Raw genomic sequence first — 13,960 nt, forward strand, 5'->3', positions numbered from 1 at the left:
AGAGTCGAGTCCCCCCCCCACCCCACCCCCAGCGGGAGCCGACCCGATGGCATCGGCCGGCGGACCCACGCAGGCGGACGGCCCGGGCAGCTCAGAGAAGCTGAGCCCCTCCGCGGTCAACCGCATCCTCATGGAGGTGCTCATGTACTTCGGCCGGTCCATATTCGTCTTCTACCCGGTGTACCTGACCGGCTACCTGGGCCTCAGCGTCAGCTGGGTGCTGCTGTGCATGGTGATGGCGACCTGGTGGAAGAAGAACCGCCAGCGGAAGGACGCGCGTTTCGGAACCGCCATCGAATTTGTGGACAACGAGACCCACGTGATCAACAAGGAGCTGCTGGGTGGTCTGCAGATGGCAACATGGGTGAGTGGGCTCCATGCATTGCAAGTCCCCCCCGGAATGCACACGTTTACTTTCGTTTACTATCCATAGAAGATGTTTTTTAAATGATCCAAAGCGGAGCCCCTTAATCGTGTGACCCTGTTTCCGAACTGATGTAAAAACTGTGACCACGGGTCTGAATTTGCAAGATGTACTTTTAAAAGGTTTGCTTTGTATGATGTTCACAATTCAACCCTTACTGGTCTGTATCTATTTATTACTCAAGAAGTAAAAATCGTGTCGTCGCTGTTACTATAGGTTCCAGGACACTATAGCTCATCTGCACTAATGTGATCACCTATACAGTAGCATGTTGGGGTGGGGGTGTTGATCTCTTTCAGGGTAGAGCAGTGGCCCCCTCAAAATGTCTGTGCACGTCCCTGGTAGTCTCAAAATCATTCACAGGCCTGTACTGTTTGTAAAAAGAGATGGGGGGGGGGGGGGGGGGGAGGAACTCCAACAGAACTCATCCTCATGTGTTCTCTGGTGTCTTTGGGACGGTCAAACTAGGGAAAAAACTTCACGCATCCAAGTTGTTTAACTGAATTGGCCTGACATGCCAGACTTGGGCGGAACCTCCTCATTCTCAGGGATGGGGAAGTTGAAGCCGGCCAATTTGATTACACCACACCCACACAAACACTGACTCATCGGGACCGGGAGAGGAATAACTTCTAAGAAGAGTTCTTCTAAAGGCAGGGGAGGAGGAGATCTGAAATCAGCTCGGGTTTTTACCGGTGGGGATACTTGGATACTGCAGCTTGCTGTGATTCAATTCAATTTGTACAGTGCCAAATCACAACACATATTGTATCAGGCACTTTACATAGTAAAGCTGAGATCTTAAATTTTTTTTATAAACGTATCAGCGAGAAAACACTTTGCTGTCTGCCTCGACCAGTTGGGGTGAGCGAGGAAAAATGGGGGATCAAGGAGGGTTGGGTGGGAAAGAGGGGAGAGAGGAGGGAGAGAGAAGAGGGAGAGAGAGAAAGACCAGGACAAGTTGTGTAACTGTCATATTTCAGCTCTGTCATCATGAAAAAACTGGTATGAGACTTGTATTTATAGATTTTTAAATAATAATAATAATAATAGGTGAGAAGTATCATATCTGGATCCTGCAGCTCGGGAGTCAGAGATACGGGTCAGAGAGAGAGGGGTAGAAAGAGAGAGTAAGAGAGAAAGAGGAAGAAGTAAAGGAACAGAATGAGAGGGATCAGAGAGAAAGACAGGATGAGAGAGAGATGTTAAGACGTGCCTCACGGTTTAAAATCTAAAACAAAGTTTTGCAAAGTTTTAACATTTTCAGCTTTATATTTGTAGGTCACTGAGCTGAATGTTGGGTTAGTTTAAGGAATCCTGGAATTGTCCCGTTTTCCAGATCCGTGCCATTGAGTAATTATTGGGCCCATGTCCTTTTAAAAAAATCAATTATTCATCAATCAATAGCCGACATCACATGAATGTTACTGGAAATGTTCATTCTGTTTCATTACATTTTACTGAACTCTCACGTTTTGTTTTTCAGGTCCATTTCAAGGATGTTGAGAAAGTGGACTGGGTTAACAAGGTGCAGTATAAAAAAAACTAAAAGTTTACTTCTGATAAAAATGAATTAATTCTAATGAGACGAAGCAAAACACATCTGTCAGATTTCACAGCTCTGAACTTTCCGCCCCAGCTGACCCATCATGTAGGAGTCCAGTCCACATGACATGCATTTGAAGAGGCCCTCCTCATACATTAAAGATAGATTAGACAGATATTTATTATACTATTGAGACTATGAGCTCTTACATTTATGTACGACTACTGCTGCACCGTAAGAAATTGGTAGAGAAACACTGTTGGACATTCAAAGTTTCTGTAGGGTCTTAAAAAAGTTTGAAATACCACAGAACATTATGCACTAGGTCTTACACTTGTCAAAACCTGCAGCACCTCTGACAGTAATTTTGTGTATGACCTCCTCTTAGTAGATCAAGTTAAATGATATTATTTGGCGTCTTGATGGAGCGTATTCACTCGCTTTGTGTTTTGTCTCGTGTGTCCAGGTGTTGGACCAGGCCTGGCCTTTCTTTGGGATGTACATGGAGAAGCTCCTGAAAGAGAACATCCAGCCGGCTGTCAGACTCTCCAACCCCGCGCTCAGAATGTTCTCTTTCACTAAAGTCCACTTCGGACACAAAGTGAGTTGAACATTGTCTCCTCCCATAACTGCACACTCTAATGCGTCTGATGTCGCAGCCATTTAAAATCTACGGTCAGTTAAATGAGTGGTTCCCGAACTCGGCGGGTGTGCGGCCACAGCATGGGCCACTCCTCAAAATTTTTCAGCTTCTTAAGGTTGTTTACTGCCATGTCACTCCTGTATCTCGTAGACTAATGGTGTAAGTGTCTCATTAAAGAAGCTTTGAAATGTTTCCACAATTCCAGCCTCTCAGGATCACTGGGATTCAAGCCTACACCCATGAAGTGGATCAGAGGGAGGTGGTTCTGGACATGCACGTAAGGTCTGTTTCGCACATACATTATTTTTCTGTATACATGTGTTTTGATCCCCCTGTACTGTAAAAGCCAAAAAAGTTTGTACAATACTTCTTTTACACCAAAATTATCTGTTATTTCCGGGGTTGTTTAACACGACTAAACCTGTTAAAAAAGGCGATGAACTCCTTTCTCGTTGCCAGTTCGAGAGTATGCCTTTCTTTGTTATTTCCCATGTTTGACGACAAGAACGCACTGAAAACTTAGGTTGTGGTTGATAATATAAATTTGTTATACAAGAGGCAGAATCTGTATCACCACCAGCATCCTCTCTGACGGGGAGAGGGACGTTGGGGGACGGGGGTGCACCTCAGGCTCTGCAGGCGCTGAACCACCATCTTTACCTGAGCTGATAGCGAGCAGCACCAATGTAGCAGCTCAATGTCGTTTCTGATGAAATTTGTGTTCGGGTGGTTCGCTTAATATTTAAATTGTGTTTTTTAATGAGTTATTTTAATTATGGCAAAGAGCAGGTGATATTTTCTCCCAGAAAGACAAACACAGGCATGAATGTTGTTTTCCCTGGAAGTCGCTTATTTCTCACTGGCCCTGTTTAACTTGGCAGCTATGACGGCGATGTGGATATCGACACTGTGGTGAAGCCGCCGGTCACAGCTGGTGTCAAAGGCCTTAAGGTGAGCATGATCATTTACCTGTTCTCTGCCCCCCCCGTATGTTGTGTGTGTGTTTACGTCTTCTGTGAATCTTTCCAGCTCGAGGGGATGCTGAGGGTCATTCTGGAGCCTCTCATTGGTGAAGCACCACTAGTGGGAGGAGTCACCTTCTTTTTCATCCGCCGCCCGGTGAGTGTTGAAAGATGTTCTCTTTCATTTACTGTGAAACGTGGAGTCATGTGTTTTATTCATATTTGTGACTCTTCCATCATATTTTTCAGACCCTACAAATCAACTGGACGGGTATGACCAACCTCCTGGACAGTCCTGCCTTCAGGTCAGTTTCTCCCAGATGTTAACAGAGTTTCTAAGGTCGTCTGAGCATTGGACAGTTCTGTTATGTGGTTGTAAAGCTCTCTCGCTCCATCTATCACCTTCCAGTTCGTTGTCTGAGGAGACCATCGTGGACATCATCGCCTCGCTCATGGTGCTGCCAAATCGCATGTGCATTCCCCTCGTAGACCAGGTCAAAGTGGACCAGATGAGGTTCCCACTACCCCGAGTATGTAAGACATTCTTTACATCTCATTTAGGAACATTCACTGCAGCATTTTTTAACATCAATATCATTAATTATTTTCAGATAAAAATCCTCAACCACGATTAAACTTTGCAACATTGGATACATTTTTTTCCACAATGCTGCCTTTTCAGTCATTTTCCTATCTTTGTTCAAAAGTTTGGTCTTTGAGTTTGAGAGCAGGACTTTTTGCATTTCTGATTTCCCGTACAGATTTGATAATGCTTTCACTCAAAACCCTGCACTCGCACTTGAATAAACCGGCTGGTGTTTAGACAGCAGAAGTTTCACATGCACATAAAAGCAGCGTGACTGCAAGAAGAGCTAAAGCTGGATCACAGGGAATCCAAGTGCAAACGGGCTATTTGAGTGCAAGCGCAAGGATTTGAGTGAAACCATTTCAAAATATGAAATCAATAAACCTTGCTCTCCAACTGGAAGACCACGCTCTTGAATAGATAAAAAACGCATTCCTTTTTATAAAATGCAATTTCCTAAATCTGTGAAAAATGCTCTCAGTTTAAATCGTGCTTTCCTCCTCAGGGCGTGGTGAGAGTCCACCTGCTGGAGGCCAGAGACCTGCTGGCGAAGGACACGTACATGTTGGGTTTGGTCAAAGGCAAATCAGACCCCTACACCACGCTCAGAGTCGGCAACAGTCATTTCAAAAGCAAGACCATCAAAGAGAATTTGAACCCAACATGGAACGAAGTGTTTGAGGTGAGGTGACACTAATAGTTTTTCATATACTCAAATCCTGCCTTTATTCTGACATATTCTGAAGTATATTATATAACTTAGAATTCCACTGCTCATTTACTTTTGAGTCAAAGCTGAAGACAAATCCTTGTTTGAAAGTTGTCCCTTTAGTTTGCGATGCTTTTCTCTACATTTTCAAATTAAAAGTGCTGAACTCTTTTAAATCGACCGCCCCCTTTTGAAAGAGTCTCATTAAGAATCCTCCTCTTCTCTACCTGTGTGTAGTTTGTTGTCCATGAGGCGCCGGGGCAGGAGCTGGAGCTGGAGGTATTTGATGAGGACACAGACAAAGATGATCCCCTCGGAGTGTAAGTTACTGTCTATCGACACAGAGGAGGATCGATGTTCATTTGTGTTGTCACTGTTTCGTCTCTCCTTGTTGAGCATATTTGATAATTATGCTTCTGCCACGTCCCACCACTACACTACATTTCAAAGCCGTTGGTAGAAAAGATTTGCATTTTAATGTCAAACCCGTTGTGTCAAAAAACATTATTGGTTTGATTACTGTGTAATAATTTGTCATTAATAATGAAATAATGAAAGATAAATGAAAAATCTAGTAAAAATCGAATCTCGTCCCCCAGCCAGAGGCGGATCTAGGATTTTTCTAAATCAGGGCCACAATTTACATGAGGGGCCAATTATATGTCCAGCCACATGCACATGTCCTGATTGTATAAGACGCACTATTAAGTCATTCCTTGTTTTCTGTTAGCTCTATAAGATTGATTCAAATCCTTAAATATATTTTGAAAATTGTGCCTTGTTCAAGCACATTGTGTCCTTCAAAAAAAGCTTTAAAATTCGAAAAACGCATTGTCAGATTTATTGGATAAGAACCGTTCATACAAACACATTTGTTCTTAAGTTAGGCTTAAATGATTAAGGATAACCTTTTTTGTATTTAGAGTTGTGTGAGTGGTCCAAACCTGTGGTAGGAGCCCCGAAAATGAATTTGATTTAAACACTTGGGGGAAATGTTTTGACACGCTGCCTTTCTGCATCAGGTACAACCTTGATTTTGGAGAAGTGAAGAAGGAGAAGGCAATGGATCAGGTGAGGTTTAATGTAATATTGTGGCTACACTTAATACAGTTATCTAGTATATACAGTTTCCCTCTACTGTATAGGAAATACAGTGGGATTAACAAAATGATTGGCAGCCCAACTGTATATCACTGTTTCCTACGGTTTTGATCAAAATATCTTTAGATTTCATAATTACCTGAATGGAAAAATCCCTGAGTTACAAATGTGTTTTTGACTATTTTAACCAGTTTTGTTTGCTTGTCACATTGTTGAATGAGTCTCTCACTGTTGCAGTGGTTTCCTCTGGAGGGCGTCCAGACTGGAGAAGTTCATCTCAAGCTCCAGTGGTTTTCACTTAGCACTGACCTCAGCCTGCTCAGTGAGGTACTGTAGCCCCTGTTTAAATCGAAGCAGTTAACACTTTTTACTCAACTTGACAGCCACCTGCCAGCCTGTGTGCAGAAGTCAGCAGCAGGTCTTTGTGTAAATTACTCTTGTGCCTTCACTTGCTCTCAGTCTGCAGATGGCGGTGCCTGTGCGATGCTCGCAGTGTACCTGGACAACGCCTCCAACCTGCCTGTAAGTGGCTTCTTCTAACTGATGTTGTTGAGCCAGATGATACAACACGATAGAACCAATGTGGTGATCGTGGTGTGTTTTTCTTTTGTGCTTGTCCACAGAAAGACCACAGTGAGTTCACTGAGAATCAGAAACACGGGAAGCACCCGAAGGAAGCTCGGGTAAGACGAGTCCTGTTCAAGCTTAGACTCTTAGTCTTCTGCTGATCATTTTAGTTCCCCCCCTCAATCTCGTATTTGGTATTAGCTCTAGCTTGAACCTAGTGGCCCCAGTTCCTTTGAGGCCCCCCTGCAAGTAGCTAAAATTTGCATGTATGTGTGTGTTTTTGCATATGCAGAATATATAAATATAGTTGTGTTTGTGTGCGTGCATATATATATTTTTTACTTTATATTAATTAATCTCTATACAAAAAAAAGTAACAGTTTTATATTTGTTTCTGTCCTCTGCTATAGAAACATCTATATACATTCATACACTATCGTTATTCAAATCCCTCACCAGTCCACTACTGGTCATATCCTGTTTTGCGATAGTGATGTTTTTCAGTCCTCAATAAAAACCAAATAGTTCAGGCTGCCGGCCTATACTGGATCGCACACAGTTTATATGAGGACGCTTAATCCAGGGATCTTTGGTATGCACAGGCCCAACCCCTTTCCCAACACAACCTGTTCAGAAAAAGGTTTAATCACCGAACATCAACCATAGGGTGTGAGGAAGACTTCACCGGTGTTTTCTCTCATTTTTAACACACTATCTTACAGGTTGTCAAGTTCTTCTTGTACATTTACTCTGATAAGTTAAACCAAACAGTCAGGTAGCTTCTCTTTCACTTTACTGCCTTACATCTGATCGTTCCCTTGTATTACCTCAGTGAAATCAGATACTGTCTGATGGTGCTCCAGGTGTATTTGCCCTGGCTCAGAACTGGTATTTCCCGTTTGTCTGGTGCGTGTCTGTCATTCTGAGTGGGTGTGTTACTACCAGCTGGCATTCATGTGGCTGGATTTCCTCCCTCACCTGAGGCGAGTGTCCCAGGCGAAAGAAAAATGCAGGGAACAGCTGATTTGTCAGGGAACCTTTTTGTGTTGAGGTCTTTTTCGGGGGGGGGTTAACAGGAAAAATCAAAGCATTCTACATTACTACATATGACAAATTAATGGATGCCAATGACATCACTCCACATATTTTAAACAAAGTGTAAGATTGATGTGAGGAAAGTGTTTGCTCTGACCTTGTCTAAAGGGATAGTTCACAGACAGATGAAAGATCTCTCATTACCTGCACGCCACTATGCTGATGGAGGTGGTGGGTGAATTGTTTCAAGCTTTACACCTGAAGCTCCAGATGAACTTCCATCGGCATAGTAGTGAGTAACCAATGAGTGAATTTTCATTTTTCGGTGAACTATCCCTTGAAAATCTCAGCGCTCATAATAAAGAAGCAATGGCCTTTGAGCGCCCCCTTCTGGCCATTGTATGAAAACACATTCTCAAAGTGAAAAACACAGAATTCTTAGGTGTTTAGGTTTCATTATCCTGGAATGTTAAAATGAAGGTCAGACGTTGCCGTGCACCAGCAGCAGATACTTCAGTCATAATGGAAGGTTTCTTATTGCCAGTGCAAACATCTGTTTCACGGTGAGCTGTGTCTGTGCTATGTTGGGAATGTAGAAGCTGCCCAACCTGACAGACATCCCACTGCACCAGCACCAGCTTGGTGACGGTCGACCTGTGTATGAGTTTAAAAATGGCATTTTAATGGCAGTATTGTGTCGTACAAGGAAACAAGCACTGAAAGCAGCTGATATATGATCAAGTAGTTACACACACGTGCACAAACACACACACAGACACACACAACATTACAGCTCAAGTGTTAAGAGTTGCTACACTTTAAGTCATTTTGATTTATGTTGCTTTTGCAAATTAATCATTTCACATGTTTGACAGTAGTGGCAAAAGACTAAATACTTTTGGCCCTGCAGCCTAATGTAGAAGTCTACATTATAGGCAGACAATGGGCGCAGGTAGAGAGGGTTGTGCCCTGACTAGAAGGTCGGTGGTTCGATCCCCAGCTCCAAGATACTGAAATTGCCCTGACTATGAATGTGTGTGAATGGGTGAAAATGACTTGTAGTGTAAAGAGCTTTAAGTGGTCAGCAAAACTAGAAATGTATATAAATAAAGCCTATTGCCTAGTGCTATAGAATCATAACCAGTGAGTCACTGCCTTGGTTTCTGGTTTGCTGTGTTTTCAGCTCACCAGGAGAACTCCCGATCCCAACTCCTTTGTGGAATTTTCCATTGATAAGGAAGTTCAGAAAAGCAAGGTACTGATCTCATATTTTTACTTCACAGGTCAGTAGTTGTCGGTCTCCCTTCAACTAAAACCAACTCGTTATTGTCTTTTTTTGTTTCCACAGGTTGTGTTTGCGTCCAAGGACCCAGTGTGGGAGGAGGGCTTCACCTTCTTTGTGCACAACGTGAAAACACAACAGCTTTCTTTGAAGGTTTGTGAAAATAAGAATGTATTAGGTAACTCAGCTCTGCCTGAAACACAGTATCCATCACTGTAGAATATATTTCTCAGATCTGAGTTGAAGAGAAGTGGCAGGAATGTTAATAATTAATAATTGAGAAAAAACTCTTAATATTACAAGAATAAGTCACAAAAGTATGAGAATAACGTTGTAATGAAAAGAGAAAAATCATAATATTACAATAATGAATCGGAATATTAAGAGAATTAAGTCATAATTACACGAAAAAATTCTTAATATGAAGAAAGTCCATTTTCATAATATTTAACTCCTTCTGGATCCAAAGTCTTGAACCAATCTTGTTGTTTTTCGGGAACTACAAAGTAAATGTTTCTCATTTTAACGCAGGCAACAGGCTGAACTCTCTGATTCACCCCCATCTAAAATGACATGTGGCCGAAAGTCAGATATCCTCAGGAGGAAATGATACAAACTTTAATTGATTCACTGCTGAAACATTCCTCTATCTCTGTGCTCTTGCAATTCAGGTGAAGGAGCCTGAGAAGAAGACTCCGCTTGGCGTTCTGAACCTGCCCCTGACTCGCCTCCTCAACACCGCAGACATGAGTCTGGACCAGCGCTTCCTACTGGAGCGCTCTGGAGCAAACAGCCAGGTTAAACTGAAGGCCACTCTCAGAGTGAGTACATACACACATCGCAAGTTTAGCACAAATATCTATCTCCAATGCTCTTTAGCTGTTATCTATTATTTAATTATGATGATAATTATAATAATTTACGTTTATATTTAAAACTCAGCCATGTCCTCAATCCCACAATAGGTTCTTACTAAGGAAAATCCTCCACCCAAGATTATCCCCAGTCCTCCCCCAAAAGTCAATCAACAAAATGCAAAGGCCAACCAAGGGAGTGGGGGCTCTGCCTCCGCCGCTGCCTCTGCCGCTGCCTCCTCCGCTCCTGGAGTTTCGAACAACAAAAATCCTGCCGCCAAAGCTTCATCTTCCAACCAAGCAGCTGATTCCTCGATGGTCCCCAACGAAGATTATTTGGCTCACCGCCGCGGCTCCTTCGTGGCCAACGAAGCTCTGCGGCCGCCACCCACCCCGTCGAACATGCGCCGGTACGACTCCCACAGCCTGCTGTCGGAGAACTCCATCTCCTCGTCGCGTTTTGACATCTCGGACGGGGCCTCGTATCCAGAGTGAGTCTAGTGTTTACCTACTGCATGTGCCTATGTGTCTTTTTCAGACCTTTCCCTTTCACCTTTCCACCTTTTTTTTTAAACAGAGCGCTTAGGACACATCAGGGTTCATTTGGGGAGATCCACATGACTGTGCGCTATGCCTCCCTGAGGAACAAACTCATCATCCTGGTTAATGCTTGCAGGTACACCAGAAAAATCAAGCCAGGGTCACATTTTATAAATTGACTAATGTAACCCTGTTCCATCAGTAATGTAACCCTTCCATCTGTTGCCTTCAGGAACCTGTTCCCCTGCAGTGAGAGCGGCACAGACTCGTATGTGCGCCTGTATTTTCTCCCTGACCAAACCTGGAGACACCGCAAGAGGACAAATGTCAAGAGGAAGACAGTCAATCCCGTCTTCAATGACAAGTACGATTGTTTTCAGGTCGCCAGCCTCACGTAGATACTGAGATCAAGACTGAACCCTGACCCTCTCTCTGTGCAGGTTTGAATTCGACGTGCCACTTCAGGAGGCGCAAACGCGGAAGTTGGACGTGTCGGTGAAAAACAACAGAATGTTCCACACACGGAAGAGAAAGGACATCGGCATGGTAGTTAATACCAGTTGTTTTTATTCCTCATAGAAGAATATAAAGTTATGGGCAGATAAAATGGTATTGTTAGTGTCACTAAAATGTCCAAATCTCTAAATCTCTAAATCTCCATCTTCATTTTGTCTCATTGTTATCCCTGTTTTAGTGTAATGACTTAATTGCAGAACCAGTGCCCTGACTCCAATTTCTGCTTATTTCCACAGGTATTAATAGATCTTTCCCAAATAGACCTGGTCAAAGGCACCACAGAATGGTAAAGTCCCCGGTTTTCTACTTCTACACGATTTGTCTGTGTTTTGTTCTCGATTGGACGTTATGGCTCTAACTGCCAGGCACAAACAAGTTGTCAAATCATAAAAACAACTTGTCACTATGTATAGACATGTATGTGTTCATGTATATTGTACGAATTCTTCTCATCTCTTTCCTCCTACAGGTACGAGCTGTCCCTGCCTGGGCTGAAGAGACCCAGCTGAGGGGTGGAACCACAACGCTGCTCTTCAGACCAATCAGAATATTCCTCTGTCTTCCCTATCACCACTGATCAGATGAAGGTTCTCCAAATGCAGCACCACCGCCCGTCTCAGATACTGGACATGCTCGGTATTTACATGTCAAAGTCTCTGGCACGTACTGTATATTATTAATATTCCGAACTCCAAACCTACTTTTTACTGGGAAATAAATGGTTTTAGTTATTCTTGTTTCACTTACAGAGACTCCTTTTTAATATACCAAAAATGTTCTAAAGTTTTATAACGCTGTCATCTTGGTGTCAGCAGTACTTACAGATAAGGCTCTAGATAGGTCCTAGATACTATTAGCACATGCTTTTCTGTTTTAATTTATTTATTTTGATAGGCAGAAACTAAATAATTTTCAACAAACATGTGCTTATCAAGAGAGAAAAATAAATATAATAGACCTCTTGACAGGAAATAGTAGATAAACACAGGTCTTACCAATGACATTAATAAAAGCTAATGAAGACTCTATTTTTTTAGGTACAGAAAATTATTTATTTGAAACACCTGTGTTTACCATAGACTTTATAAAGATGGACGACTTGACAGCTTTCCAAAAGTGAAGCCGTCCTGGTGGTTGGATGCAGGATAGGTCATAAATCCCTCCTCCTCTATATGAGTGGATGGGACGTGGGACAAACTGAAAAATCATAGTACAGTCTTAGTAGGCTACAAATTTTTCTGGTAAGCTTGGTTTGTGGATATTTTGACTTCATTCCTTGATAGTCTGTGCAAGTGGATACTCACCGTCTGTCTTTATACTCGGTGTATCCGGCGTTAACCTGCTGTTCCCTGTCAAAATGGCTGCTGTGTAAAAGTTTGAGTCATCAGATAATATTTCTACTCCACCAATAAACAAGGTGATATTTTTTATTTTTTTGAGTTGCTCGAAGTCCAAAGTTTTTTTTGTCAATTTGTATTTCATGACATTACATTACATTTCATTTGGCTGACACTTTTATCCTAAGCGACTTACAAAAAGTATTTGTATGTAATAAAAAAAGTTTTATGAAATGTTTAATTGTTAAAAACAACGAGTGTGTTTGTTGAAGCGAATCAATGAACATTAAGGAAGAGTTACACGCTTGAATACACAGTGACACCAATATTCCAATATTAACCCGATAAAGAAAATAAAGTCTTAATAAGACACTGCCATGTTAACAGCTTTTTCTGATCCCTCAATCAGAATAAGGTCGTATTTTAAATAAGCAATAATCAAATCAAGACATGCATATACGGCCTAACATTTAATAACATGTACAGCATTCAATCAATCAAACGTTGTATTGACTTGTTACAATGTAAAATGAAATGTTTTTAGATAGTAATGTCTTATTTGGGGGGGGGGGGGGGGGGGGCTGTTAGTCAGACATAATAGTGCAATACAACCCTGTGAGACCTCGGAGATCACAGGGTTGATCTGTGGTAACCAGGACAAGGTCTCAACATGCAGGAGTCACTGGTCTTAGGATGGTCTCCATCCATTGCAGCTTTTTTTAATATTCATAAATGCATTTGACCAAATTAATTGACAAAATCTAGGGTCGTACATCATTGTGTTTTATTTAATTGTCATATTTTACAAATTTCTCTATGTATTTTATTTGTATTATTTCACTCAAACTTATTACTCAATTTTTATGCTCTCCTGTTTATTTCACCTCTTCAATGTCTTTACCTTTTTGTTTCCTCCTCTTTTTGAACCCTTGGTAAATGTTTTAAAATGTGATTTCTGATTTTAAATGAGCTTTCTTTTAATTCTATCTCTGTGTCGTTTTCAATGTCCCTCTACAGCAGGCTGTGTGTGAAATATAAAAAACGCTGTCTCGCCTTGACACTAATTGATTGCACTTGTTTTTTCAGTTGACAGTTTTTATTGCGACCAAATATATTGTCTTTCTCTGTTTGAATGTGAGTGTGTCTTGTTGTCTCGTTGTATAGCATTTCAAAATGTTAACTTGTATATGAGTCTAGGTGAGCATCTCATGATGGATTATTTCAAACATCCAACCCTTGTGTAGTCTGAGAAAAGAAGGGGATGCAAATCTCAGCAAATAATCAAATATGCATCTGTCACATAATGCGTTGGAAAAAATGTGCCTTTATTCCTAGAGATCTATAAACCAAGCTTTTTTTGACACTTACATCCAATGTATAAACGTGAGGTAAATAATTCTGAAATAGCTGAATATGCATCAATTCAACTATAAATAAGAACACTTAAGTCAAAGTGTGGTAGAAAACAGCCATTATTATTTATTATTTTCCAACATTTTAAACGCCAACAAACTCACAAACATCGAATGATTGAGTCAAATAAATCAACGATGACATTAACAACAGGCATCGGATCCATTCTCATTAAACAAACACCAACAATATGAGATGACGCAGTTTTTAAGCAGGTCATAGTTTCAGAGGTGATGACGTCTGGTAGCTGCGCGCGCTCCCGCCAGGCGCGTGCCCCTTAATCTCGGCTGGGCTCCTTAGCAACGGCCCCGGTGTTTGTTATGGAGCTAATGCTAATGCTAATGCTAACCTCTGGTAACTGAGCTCCAGTCAAAACATGAGTTCAGCCAAGAAGAAGAAGAACAACGAGGCAGAGTCTCCACAGAACTCAGCACAGGTACGTGTT

General features: G+C 41.8%; 2 protein-coding genes across 2 annotated transcripts in view; both read left to right on the forward strand.

Annotated features, from left to right (window-relative positions):
- The first annotated feature begins 31 nt into the window (after positions 1–31).
- On the forward strand, positions 32–13,235 carry esyt3 (extended synaptotagmin-like protein 3). The gene is made up of 23 exons (XM_053440394.1): positions 32–364; positions 1,911–1,952; positions 2,437–2,571; positions 2,819–2,895; positions 3,495–3,564; positions 3,643–3,732; positions 3,825–3,880; positions 3,985–4,105; positions 4,667–4,843; positions 5,108–5,190; positions 5,893–5,941; positions 6,209–6,298; positions 6,431–6,493; positions 6,595–6,654; positions 8,757–8,828; positions 8,922–9,008; positions 9,527–9,676; positions 9,821–10,200; positions 10,287–10,385; positions 10,482–10,613; positions 10,690–10,795; positions 11,002–11,051; positions 11,235–13,235. The coding sequence occupies exons 1-23, from the start codon at positions 47–49 to the stop codon at positions 11,272–11,274; spliced, it is 2,547 nt and encodes an 848-aa protein (XP_053296369.1). The 5' UTR covers positions 32–46; the 3' UTR covers positions 11,275–13,235.
- A 656-nt stretch (positions 13,236–13,891) lies between these two features.
- The window catches only part of dnah7 (dynein, axonemal, heavy chain 7), a 64,329-nt gene continuing 64,260 nt past the window's right edge, over positions 13,892–13,960 (forward strand). The window contains exon 1 of the mRNA XM_053439195.1: positions 13,892–13,951. Coding sequence (XP_053295170.1) covers positions 13,892–13,951 — 60 coding nt within the window. The remainder of the gene's footprint in view (positions 13,952–13,960) is intronic.

This window comes from Pleuronectes platessa, chromosome 14 (genome assembly GCF_947347685.1).
Source record: "Pleuronectes platessa chromosome 14, fPlePla1.1, whole genome shotgun sequence".
NCBI lineage: Eukaryota > Metazoa > Chordata > Actinopteri > Pleuronectiformes > Pleuronectidae > Pleuronectes > Pleuronectes platessa.